Source organism: Cupressus sempervirens, chromosome 7 (assembly GCF_028749045.1).
Source record: "Cupressus sempervirens isolate cs-2001-9-10 chromosome 7, ASM2874904v1, whole genome shotgun sequence".
Taxonomy (NCBI): Eukaryota; Viridiplantae; Streptophyta; class Pinopsida; order Cupressales; family Cupressaceae; genus Cupressus; species Cupressus sempervirens.
Window position 1 is genome coordinate 840,118,162 of NC_143124.1, and position 12,860 is coordinate 840,131,021.

Sequence of the window (12,860 nt, forward strand, 5' to 3'; positions counted from 1 at the left end):
TCGAAACGATGGATAATAAAGCGAGGCTCTCAAATGCATCCATCAACCAAACGTTTCATATTCTTGAAGAGCTTTCTCACCTTTTCGTTTTCTTATCTATAAATGTGTAGACATGAGGTATATTTTGATCAATTCATATGTGAAGATCTGAAATAAAATTTATAGTTTACAATCTGCTCTTGAATTGCTTTTGAACAAAATAGCGAAATAACAGCAGCATTGGATTACCCTTCAAATATATACCTTTAACAAGAACAGTTAACATGTTTCAGCTTCATTTCATGTTCTCCCTTTTAATTGGATGATTACATATTGGTATGGTAGATTCTAATACAAATTAATTTCTTTACTGATTATCCGTGTTATGAATCTGACAGTTTTCGAAATGGATCTTGGGAATGGAAAACCCATTGTTTGTGACAACGGCTCAGGAATCGTTAAGGTGAGCTGATATGTTTCAGTTTGCATTCTTTTTTGGTCTTATTTGGTACCTCCTGTAGTTTTCCAATGTATTAGATATGTCAAAATGGGTTTTTTTAATGAAAAACTCCACTTTGAGAATGCATTTATTCTTCAAAACAGGTTGGATTTGCTGGAGAAGATGCGCCTAGAGCTGTATTTCCTAGTGTGATAGGCAGACCAAGACATACCGGAGTCATGATAGGTATGACAACAAGGGATGCTTATATAGGAGACGAAGCTCAGTCAAAGAGAGGTATACTTGCTCTCAAATATCCAATTGAGCACGGTATTATCTCAAACTGGGAAGACATGGAGAAAATTTGGCATCACACATTTACTAATGAGCTTAGGGCAGAATCAGAATTACACCCAATTCTTCTTACAGAAGCCCCTTTAAATCCAAAGGCTAACAGAGAGAAGATGACTGAGATTATGTTTGAGACTTTTAATGTGCCTGCTATGTATGTAGCCATTCAGGCTATATTGTCCTTGTATGCCAGTGGCAGGACAACTGGTGGGTAATTTTTCTACCTTCGAATAACTCTTTATTGAGGTTATTTAGTTTTCCAAGCTCATAATAGATACTGTTATTTTGTCTGATTTAGGATTGTGTATGATCAATATTTCAGATCACTTATTTTATTAATAAAAGATCAATGTAATATAATTTTATTAATAAAAGATCAATGCAATATAATTCGATTCCACATAATTTAAATCAAAAAGACTAAACCAAAGTTGTATGGGTACAGGAGTACTTGGATATTTAGGGTACTGGTATGGGTATGACTATTTTTAAAAGTAGGGAACAGGGGTATTGATTATGTCAAATTTGTATATATATAATTTAATTTTATAGAAAATTTGAAAATATGTGTCATGACAATAGTTTTTCAAAACAAGAACAGTCATAAGATTTGCAATTAATAATATTTAATAAATGTCTAGATGCATTTTAGAGAAGACATACAAGAGGATCATAAATCATATGGCCACAACACATTGCAAACAATAAACTACAAAATTTAAAAATTTTAATTAAATTTCTTATATATATGATGCTCTCCACTGAATACCCCGTACTTCAAGTATACTGAATATTTGAGAACATAGGTATGCATCCGAAGAATGTAGATACATGTACCCACCTAGAAATAAACTAAGAAAACTTTTTTATTCTTATCCTGTTTGAGCTTTAAGGTAATTATTTTGTATTCCTATCTTGTTTGAGCTTTGAACTAATTTTTTAAAAAGTAGTGATTTTGAATGACCATCAGTTGTCGTCATTTACAGGTGTTGTTTTAGATTCAGGGGATGGGGTTACTCACACTGTACCAATTTACGAAGGATATTCACTTCCTCATGCTATCCTTAGATTGGATCTTGCCGGGCAAGACTTGACAGATTGGCTGATGAAGATTCTCATGGAGAGAGGATACTCATTCACGACAACTGCAGAGAGAGAAATTGCTCGTGACATGAAAGAGAAGCTTTCATATGTGGCATTGGACTATGAGTTGGAGCTTGAGAGAGCAAGACAGAGCTCCTCCATTGAGAGGAGTTATGAGCTTCCTGATGGGCAGATTGTAACAATTGGCAATGAGAGATTTAGATGCCCTGAGGTCTTATTTCAGCCTCCATTTGTTGGAATGGAATGTGGTGGCATTCATGAGATTACGTACAAGTCAATCATGAAATGTGACACTGATGTGAGGAAGGACTTGTTTGCAAATGTGGTTCTCAGTGGGGGATCCACCATGTTTTCTGGTATTGCTGACAGAATTAACAAGGAGATGAGTACCCTGACTCCTAATGGCTTGAGAATCAAAGTGATTGCACCTCCTGAGAGGAAATATAGTGTTTGGATTGGTGGCTCTGTTTTGGCATCCCTTCCAACTTTCGAACAGGTACGGTTTTTTCTTGCAAGATTAGTTTATGAAACTTAAATAATTTTGTGTGGAGCTGAATGTTAATATTCTATATCTTACAATCTCTTGGACACAGATGTGGATAACAAAAGCTGAGTATGAAGAAACAGGTGCATCGATTGTGCACAGGAAGTGTTTTTAAAGCTGCTTATAAAAATACAGTAAAAGAATGTTAATATGTAGGTAGACAAAATGTGCTGTCTGGGCATCAGACATGAGATAGGTTGCAGAGTAGAGACAAGAGCAGACAATTTGAAAGAAAATCCATATTAATGCGTGGGGCAGTTCGTTTTTTTTTTAAACCCGTATTAATGCGTGGGGCAGTCAAGTCTGTTTTTTTTCTAGGACAAAATGCAATTAATTTTCTGTGGAGACTATTAAACCAAAGGTCAAACTAAAAATATGGATTGTCAAAAAAGAATTAAAGGATCGTAGTATTTTATAATAATAATATGAAGGAAAAATTTATAAATATATAATAGCTGTATTTTATAAATTTATAATCTTATTGGTGAAATTATTAAAAAAATTATTTTTTATTTTAAATTAATTTTAGAAGGGCAATCATATATTATGTTGATAGTTGAAATATTGTGTGAACATTTTTCTATTTTTATCTATACTTGCATTTGAAGATTAATATTGATTATTAAATTCATAGATTTTTAATTCAACATTTTTTTTCCAAAAAACTTTGAAACATTTTCATTGTACCAAATTTTAAGTATGTGAGCATAATATATTGTGTTAAAGTTGCTACACCTAGATGTACTATTTGAACTTCTTGTTAATTAATATATATTTCAAGTTTTCTGAGATGCTATGTTGTACCAAAGGCTTGGTTCAGTTGTAGTTTTATGTTTAAATGTGTGAAAGAGGAGTTAAACTTGCAGCTCAATCTTCATACCAGATTTGCACAACATTTTTGTAAGCCCGCCTTCGTTGTCCTTTAGTAATCGTCATTTAACAATCCTACGCATGTTTTGTGTGGAGCCATTATCCCACTTTGAATATAAAGGTCTACCTCAACTTTTAACATTTCGGGGCCTCTAGAAGCATATCTTTGATTAACTGAACCACATTGAAACGTGTCCTCAGCAGCTGAACTCGGTCAGATCTACTAATTTCCACTTCTCTTAGATTTCAGTTTTTCGCTCTTTTTAATGGAAAATTACATATACCCTCCTACGTACCATAGCTCATTGGTCATCCATGCCTCCCTCGTAACCACCACTCTAAGCACCCCCTTCATTGTCCATCTTCCCCAGTTTGTCCTATATATTCCGCCACCTTAACGAATGGTAGTTTTCAACCAATGTCACCAATGCCCTAGAGGCAAAACTTGTCATTAGTATACAATTAATAATATTCTGTGATCATATAACTATCCATATGAATTGTCTGAAGGGCCCGTTTGGTGAGCGGAATAGAAATACGTATTTCGGAATACATATTTCAAAAATTTTGAATTTCTTGTTTGGATGCACCAAAGCAGGATTGGAATATGAGGTAAAATAGGAATACGTATTCCAATCTTGGCCCAAAAATGGGATTTTGCAATTCCATCCAAATAGGTGGTATTGGAATACGTATTCCTATTCCATTTTTTTTAATTTTAGAAAACATAATTTTTTGAGTCCGCGAATTGCCATCAAATATTGGCTGAACCAAATGGAGAACAGGAATACGTTCTATTCCAGAATACATATTCCTATTCCGCTCACCAAACGGGCCCTTAAATCTGACCATAAAACCATTCGGATGTGCTTATCTATACACTAGCTTATCACTGGGAATTGGTAACATGGCGGATTAAAGGTAGGCCCATCATCTTCCTTCGCTGGTGCAGTTCTCAATTGGTTATGAAAATCAATACAATCGATCTCCTTGAGAGCTTCAAATTAGCTACGGTTCTATTAGCTACATTGATAAAATCCTTTCAATAATCCGCTTCATGTCTTAAGTCTACAACTTTCATATGCAGAGCTACTTATTATTTTCTACTCTATCACCGCTTTCAATTCAAATGCTAATATCATATTTCAAAACTGGTTTTTCTTTCTTTAATTTCTACTCTCTATCACCGTTTTCCTTTTCAAATACCAGTCATGTTTCAAGTGACTTTCCTTTCCAAAGCAGAGAAACCAATCCTGTGAGAAATTGATGAATAGTTCAATTTTGCATGTCATCATAGTTCATTTGCCAGCACTAGTTCGAGTGTGCAAGAAAGACATAACGTGATTGACATATAATAATTACAACTGTTATGTCATAACATTCACATTCCACATTTGAATACGTGTTTCAGAAATCAAGTAGACTGACATTAAATGTGGAAAATCCATTGTCCTTGTATATTTACAGTCATTGCATGGAAACAAAAATTCACTGATTCTCATATTGAGTTCGTTCAACATTTTGGTTTTCATTTGGAAACAACTCATTAGTGCAACCGTACATATCATTTTTACAAAGTTTACAGCAAGATCTAATTATCATCTACCCAAGTTAAGAGGGGAAAAACACTACTACATGGGTTTTTTGAATTCGGGAAACTAACTAGAAACAATCATATAGAAACACAACACAAGGTGTCAATGAATTACCACATAGCAGCATATAAAAATTTAACCACTTCGAAGAAACCAAACTCCCTCTGAAAGGGATCATTACATGCCATAAAAGGATCTAAAAATGCTCTTACTAGTATTGCTTCGGTTAGAAAACAGAACGTTATTGGCCATTCAAAAATGTCTAACAGATTGAACTGCATTGTACTAACTGCATGGGCTACAATCATCTTCGGAAGAAAAGCTTTAACAATCAACAAACTCACTCAAGCAAGTATCAAATTTACTATTCAATTAGCATTTCTTAGGAAGTCAACCACAAATCACTAAAAACAACCTGCCAACAGAAACCTTCCAATCGACATCTGAAAACCAAAGCCTGCCACACTATTAACACATAACTCTAGATCCCATGGTTTCAAATGAATGCACCATAAAATATAAAATCTTTGCCATGTCCATTACCCAATGAAAGCATATAAAAAATTTAACCACTTAGAAAAACAAAACACCCTGTGAAAGCGGTCATTGCATGTCATAAAAGGATCTAAAAAGGCTCTTACTAGTATGCTTTGGGTAGAAAAAAGAATGGTATTTGCCATTCAAATGTCTAGCAGATTGAATTGTATTGTACTGACTACATGGGCTACAATCAACTTGGGAAGGAAGCTTAACAATCAACAAATTCACTTAAGCAAATGTCACTTTCAACTTTACTATTCAAATAGAACTTCTTAGGAAGGCAACCACAAATCACTAAAAACCACCTGCCAACAGAAACCTTCCAATCGACATCTAAAAACCAAAGCCTGCCACAGTACTAAAACATAACTCTAGATCCCATAGTTCAAATGAATGCATTATAAAATATAAAATCTTTGCCATGACCATTACCCACTGATAGTGTTACCATATCCATTTACTCTAGAAGTGTAGTAATTAGAATAGTTTCAAATAAATAACAAAATCTGCCTCTTAAAGAGGTACAAGTGCAGATCACGCATCCATAAAACATTTTCCCACACTGAGGCAAAATTGTTACACTTAACAAACTTGTCAATGCTCCAGCAACTACTTAAAATTGTTTCTTGGACAAATCAGTCTTTTTAAGAAGAAACAGCAGCAGATATAAAAGCTCTTCCAGATTGTCTGTTTGTCAAAGGTCCATGGCATCCCAAAAGCTGATTCCAAAAACAGATGATTGTCACAAACAGGTTAGATTGTACATAAATAAGCAAATCATATAGTAAAGTATGCGAATAATTGACAAAACAAAAACCTTTGCATTCACTCCATCATTAACTATTCTGTTCTCTTCCTTCCACTTGAGATAGTCAGTACGGGAAAACTTGGTGAAACCCCTGCATGGTCATTACAATGTGTGAGCATTACTGCAAATGTGTACAACATTGAATATGTCATTTTGAATTGAAAACATACAAGAGGTAATGGATTCAGTGTATGTCTCACCACTTCCTGCTGACTATGATCTTTTGCCTCCCAGGAAACTTGAACTTAGCCCTGCGCAACGCCTCTTGTGCATGATTTCCATTGTTGTCTTTGCAGCGCACAGACAAAAGAACCTGCCCAATGTCTACTCTGGCACATGTTCCTTGGGGCTTTCCAAAGGCACCCCTCATTCCAGTTTGGAGCCTACAAAGCAGGATTTTTTACCATCATTAATGTGAAGAAAATAATATTTCACAAATTGGATGAACATTTTAAATTTGACTGAAAAAGAGTTTCTAGAAGTTGAACCTATCAGCTCCAGCACATGAAAGCATTTTATTGATACGTAGGACATGGAAAGGGTGAACTCTGACACGTAGATGAAAGGCATCCTTTCCAGCAGCCTTCGTCATGTATTTGTTGCAAGCGATTCGAGCAGCCTCAAGAGCTTCACTGCTTACATTTTCTTTCTCCCAACTCACCAAGTGAACACAGAAAGGAAATTCGTCAACACCCTTCCTTTTCATGCCAACATCATATATCCTGATCTTTGGATCAGGCACACCTCGACAATACCTTGACTTGGGATAAGGCTTGTTTTTTATTTGACGGTAGCATCTTGCAGGTCCTACATGAAAGTAGTAAGAATCAATCCATGGAATTTAATAGAAGTAAATTGCTCATTTAGGAATAAATAGATCAGACACTCAAAATTTTATATGTCCTTACGAATCTTATGGCCCAGATCCCAGATATGCAATGACAATATTAAAAAGCAACAAATAAACAAGGTCTCAACCTTAAGCAATCAATCATTGTGAACCCTTCCAAAACAATAAACCACTTTTAAGAAGCTCGTAAGACAGAGGTAATAAGTATCAGCACATGTAATTAGGTCTCAAAAAAGAACTAACTACAGAAAAGGTGTATATTCAGTTTTGAGGTAGAACAATCACTTGCTCATGGTGGCAAAAAACTGAGAAAGAAAACAAAGAAGATAAACATATGTGCTCCATAAGGCTGGCTCATTAATAGGAATAAAAATAGCAAAAGTGAGGCGTGAACCCAAAGATAACAACTTTTAACATAATTCGTCATCCATCCATGAGAATCGTATGCAATTAGACAATTGTATATGAGAGATCCCTAATTAATATGAGAATGCCATTGATGGCATTCTAGTTGACTCTCATGAGCATGGGTCATCAAAGACTTTCTCTTGACGTACAAAAAAATGCAATTGCGAGGAAGCTGGTGAGGGTTATTTTACATTTTACATCCTAAGCAATGAAAAGAAAACTAGGTAGGAGCTTCCAATAATTTTCTCTGAAGCATCAAAGATATCATGCCACCTAAAATATAGATGGTAGCATTCTCAAAGTCACAAAAAAATTTTTAAAGTAAAAATCAAAAAAAATCAAAAAACACACAATTGGAAGGAAGAAAGCGTGATAAACGAGAAATATCAACTATAAATGTTTGTGAAGAGATAATTTGCAATCTCCACCTTTATATGTGTGCACTCATTTTAGTGCCCATATCCTTAAGACATGTTTTAAGGCTCATTTCAGTACCCGTTGCTTGGCCAAAACTGTCAATGATATCATTTATATTACCCCTAGACTAATTCCATATATCCAGAATCATCCCTACAGTCTTAATTCACAATTAAATTTGGGATACAATACTGTTGAATAGCAAAGGATCATTGCAAATGTATTTGCACTGCTAAAAATAAGGAATGTTTCAATCACAAAACTGTTATTGTTCTTCAGATATTGCTTTGTATTTATTGATTTTGATACTTGCAAGAATGAATTCATTTGATATAAATAATCTATGATAGGGTATGTGAGTGAATAGTCATGACTATTCACCCTTATATCTTAATAGAGATTAGTTAACAATAACAATTGCTAATGCAGATTAGTTAATATTACACCAATTCATTATTGTGTATAACTCACACATAATACTTGCATGAACGATAATGCCAAATAAGGATTGACATTTCCAGTCAACCCAATAATCATATGAACATGTGAACTTTTATCAATGAAATATATATAAAAGTGCATCAGTTGTATTCACAAAACAATATCAGAATAGTATCGAACTTATGTATTGACAATATGTGTATATACATATCAATATGTAAGTCATATGTATATATGCATACAGTTCTGATATGTTATTCATGCTTTAACAAATACATCCACACGTTATAAAGCACTAAAAGACTAGATTAAAAATCAACACTAGTTCAGTCCAATATTCCCTAAAGCCCTAGACTAATCCCATATCCAGAATCATCCCTACAGCCTTAAATTCCAATTAAATTTGCAATACAATACATCCACACTTTATAAAGCACTAAAAGACTAGATTCCAAATCAACACTAGTTCTTTCCAATTTTCCCAAAAGTCCTAGCCTACTGTTCACTGATTCCCCCTCAAACGATCATTTCCATTTGAGACCCACATAGAATCCCATTTTCACTAAGCAACATCCTCCACCACTTAGTCTTTCCTCTACAAGCATTCATACTAAATTTTCAGACTACTTATGGAATGTTGAATCACCTTTACCATCCCTTCATCCATTGGATTTAAATCTTGGCTGTTAAGCTTATTTGGGCTAACAGTCGCTGCTCAACATTTTTAACATCAATTCATGGAGCAGTTGGTCCCACGATTATAGATATTTGCTTCTTATTTCTTATCAAACAACCAATAGAATATTTAAATAAAGTCCTAATAAAATAATTTGTTGATAAATGATTTGAGTACAAAGAGGTGACAACAAAAGAGAGGGAAAATATCTTGCGGAGTCATATTGTTTTTCTCAATGAGCAGTGGCTGCTTATTCGAGCCCTCCCCCTTTTTTTCATGGCCCATTTTTCAATTTTAGGAAGTGGCTGCTCCATAAAAGTAGGGATAGATTCCAAATTATCTTTTTCCCATGATTAAAAAATAGCATGGGAACACTACAGCTGCTTAAATTTAAGCACAAATTGCACTTAAGCAGCCGCATAGAGACATGGGGTTAGACATTCCCCTTTTCAACTCTCCCTCCCCCAATCCTTCATCGGTAGCTGCAATGCCTTACACACACCCCAGCCACATTTAAACTTTCAGAATCTTTGTTGTTGACGTTTAAAACATACTAAATAGGGCACAGTCCAAGTGACGGTGTCAAACAATCTATCACATTTTGTCCCCAGCTTAAGATGGAGTTACATGCAGTGTACAAGTAAATTTGGAACAAAGCAAGATCAGATAGCAGTCACAGAATATTTCAGAGCTTAAAAAGGATCCAGATGTTAAGAAGAACAGCCTCTCACTAAATGGTTACTTGACAAAATAGTAAACAGCTCTACACAGTCAGATTTGGCCCTGGCTGTTTTTCGTGTAATTTACCAAGATTTTAAGCATACTTATCTTCAAAGTGGTTTGTTTCTATATTCACAGGCACACTATATATGTCTTAGTAGCTGAGGTGCTCCCTGGAGAGCTGGATGCAGATGCAGATGCACATGGAGGCGATGCAGAATGGATGCATCCAGGAAGCGCATCCCAGGGCTGTGGGTGTTCCAAATTTACATCCACCACAATGCGCTTCTGCATCGCTTCATGTAGCACATTGATATCCATTTTAAACCCGGGTGATTAAGCTTCAATTATACTTTTGCCACATCACATCAATGCCATGTAAACAGAATGCTACTATACTCAATATAATGGCACCCTCTATGACCATCCCTCTTCTTGACATTTTACCGTGACACCAACAAGTTTGATATGCCACCGTTTGGAGGATCTGAGTACTATATTAAAAAGGCTTATTGGTACCTTTTAATTTATTCCTATAACTAACTTTCCAAGCGTCTTTGTACGTTAAATCTTAAACTATCAAGTACAACCATTACTAAACATGTAACTAGCTAATATAAGATGCAAATCCATACGACATATGTTTTAATATACAAGCAACATCCAAATATCACACCACCTAATCCTAATTTCTGAAAAAACAACCCTTGATAAGCATTGTAAAAACAAAAATGAAAAATCTAATAATACAGTATGATAGTGATATTAATAATTTAATCCCAATTAATAATTTTTAGAATACTAGTATATAATATCCAGATTTATCAAAAATAAGCATGTAGTGTATATAGTCAGAAATTATGCTTCCGAAAACTATTCTTAAATTTTGGAGATCAAAAATTCAGTGTTATATTATATTACAGTAAAAATATAAGGGCAGAGGCAAATAGTTCATTTTACATTTAGACAATACATTATAGACAAAATGTAAGTATATGCTATAGCAGATATCACTAATCAAACCACTACCATACACGTTGAGAAAATTGGTGCAGCATATTCTTATTAAAAATCTCTTGAATTTGAAGTATGGGTATATTAGTAATGATCCCTAACAGAAAACTTCAGAATCTACCATTCACTAGGACATATTATAGCTTCTGTTGACGATTGTGTCTTGCAATCTATCATTTCATGCAATCAATTTATCTTAAACAAAAACCAAAGACATTGTACTTAATCAAAAACAGTGCTCACAATTTCTAAACTGGGAACCTAGCCTTCCCATCAGAAGATCAAACTTATTGAGGCCTTGGAGGTTGCAAAATCCACGAGAATAAAATCAGTGTGCAAATGAGCAGCAATTCATTCGCAGACAAGGAACTCTAGTGTAACCATCCAACATTGTAAGCATGTGTATATGATCCATATACCCTTAAAGATGTATATAAGCATTCATTCTTCGAAAATCAGGACTCTTGAAAAAAGAATCCTTTGACAAAGTGAATATAGATGAGAATCTCGTGACCATTGAAAACAAATTAAATCAGATAATTCTCCTTTTTCTTTGCGACTTTTTTAGGTTTTCAATTGGATCATGAATCTATTTCGTATGATGGGAGTAACTAGAGTATTGGATGCTGCCATTATACGAGTCATTTACAGCATTACCATGGAAAACACTTTACTTGAAGTGTGATGGTGCTAACCATTCCATGCTTTTGACCCAACTTAAGCGAACCACAAGCCATTTCTGTGCGTGGGCATATATGTGTCTGTGAGTCTATTTACACATGTAATTCCCTGCATACATGGAATGGTATGGTTCGTAAATATGTCAGGCGAAGTTGATCCATATTTAGAATAATGTAAGAGGATTGAGGATTAAAGGACTGAAATCCTCCTCCAACCACGCCTTCCTTGATCCACCATTGACAATGCTTTATTGAGACCTCTACATCTCAAAAACCCTAACGCCCATAAATCTCAAAAAAAAGTAAACAATTGTATGACAAAACCGGAAAAAGAGAGTAGATTTATTTTGAAGTTGTATCCAGAGCATGTAAATCTTCAAATGCCAGATTTCACTTAGGATGAATAGGGATAAGATTGGTAGGGGATCAATAATAACTCCCTTTCTCCCCCATATAAGGTAACTTCATGCATGTAGTCGAATCATAATGAATTTGATTTCTCAATCCAGAGAGGTTTTGCAACCAGAGCGAGCCAAATGATTTATAGTAAGGACACCATCCGCTTCACAAGCTGGGATCGGCAAATTCAACGAGGTCACTAAGCATCAGACGTCAAAATTACTGTAAGCATCCCCCCATCCATTTCAAACCCAAATCCAACTCAGCGCATTCAACATGAGGAGGAAATTTTATTAACGAAACGGTGTAGAGATCGGCTAAGGTCTATGTCTAGTCAGACACATTGGATATGAGTTTATATCAGATGTCGTTTGAATCTTGATGGGGGCATAATCCAATACATTAAATTAGGTCTAGTGATCGTCCAGCTGAATGCAAGGATCTGATTCCATTATATTCATGTACATACAGCATTAGCATGAGAAACAAGGAAGGGTTTTTGTCCTCTACCTATATGAACAGCATCTCTGGTTTTAAACTCTCTGGCCGTTCTTCTTTGATTGAAACCATATCTAAATCTTTATACAGCTTTGTGTGCAATAATGTGGATATAAGTTCTAAACACAACAAAATCCCTTATAAATATGTAACAAATACAATCTAATCTTACAATAAATCGATAATAGAAAGCATCAACAAAACTGAATAAAACTCACTCCGCCCCATCGCAGCTTCCGACAATTTCTCCTCCTCTGCGCCGCTCGCCTGGTGAAATGAAAATGAGGAACGGCGGCGATGATATATATCCTTTAGGATTTCTAATAGAACGGCAGTCTGTTAACAAGTCATTCATTGTTAGGGTTTTCCTTGCGAGATCTTTATTTATTTTTTAAATTTAAAAACGCGTATTTGCTTCCTATTGAGAAAGGTAATCTGCTTGCTTTGTCTCCGGCTTCTCGGAGACACATGTTTCTTTTTACCTAATTATATTCACTCCTTGTTCATCACATTTCCATTTTGAAAAA

General features: G+C 35.0%; 2 protein-coding genes across 2 annotated transcripts; one reads left to right on the forward strand and one right to left on the reverse strand.

The window, feature by feature from the left end:
- Positions 1–385: 385 nt before the first annotated feature.
- Positions 386–2,532, forward strand: LOC149550009 (actin-1-like). Its single transcript, XM_089795000.1, has 4 exons — positions 386–442; positions 583–976; positions 1,756–2,369; positions 2,467–2,532. Exons 1-4 carry the CDS (start codon positions 386–388, stop codon positions 2,530–2,532), a joined length of 1,131 nt encoding a protein of 376 aa, XP_089651126.1.
- Positions 2,533–5,803: 3,271 nt separating this feature from the next.
- Positions 5,804–12,605, reverse strand: LOC149550010 (large ribosomal subunit protein uL16-like). The gene is made up of 5 exons (XM_089793179.1): positions 12,552–12,605; positions 6,719–7,037; positions 6,431–6,613; positions 6,240–6,321; positions 5,804–6,141 (listed from the first exon to the last, which is right to left on the reverse strand). Exons 1-5 carry the CDS (start codon positions 12,559–12,561, stop codon positions 6,067–6,069), a joined length of 669 nt encoding a protein of 222 aa, XP_089649305.1. The 5' UTR covers positions 12,562–12,605; the 3' UTR covers positions 5,804–6,066.
- Positions 12,606–12,860: the final 255 nt, after the last annotated feature.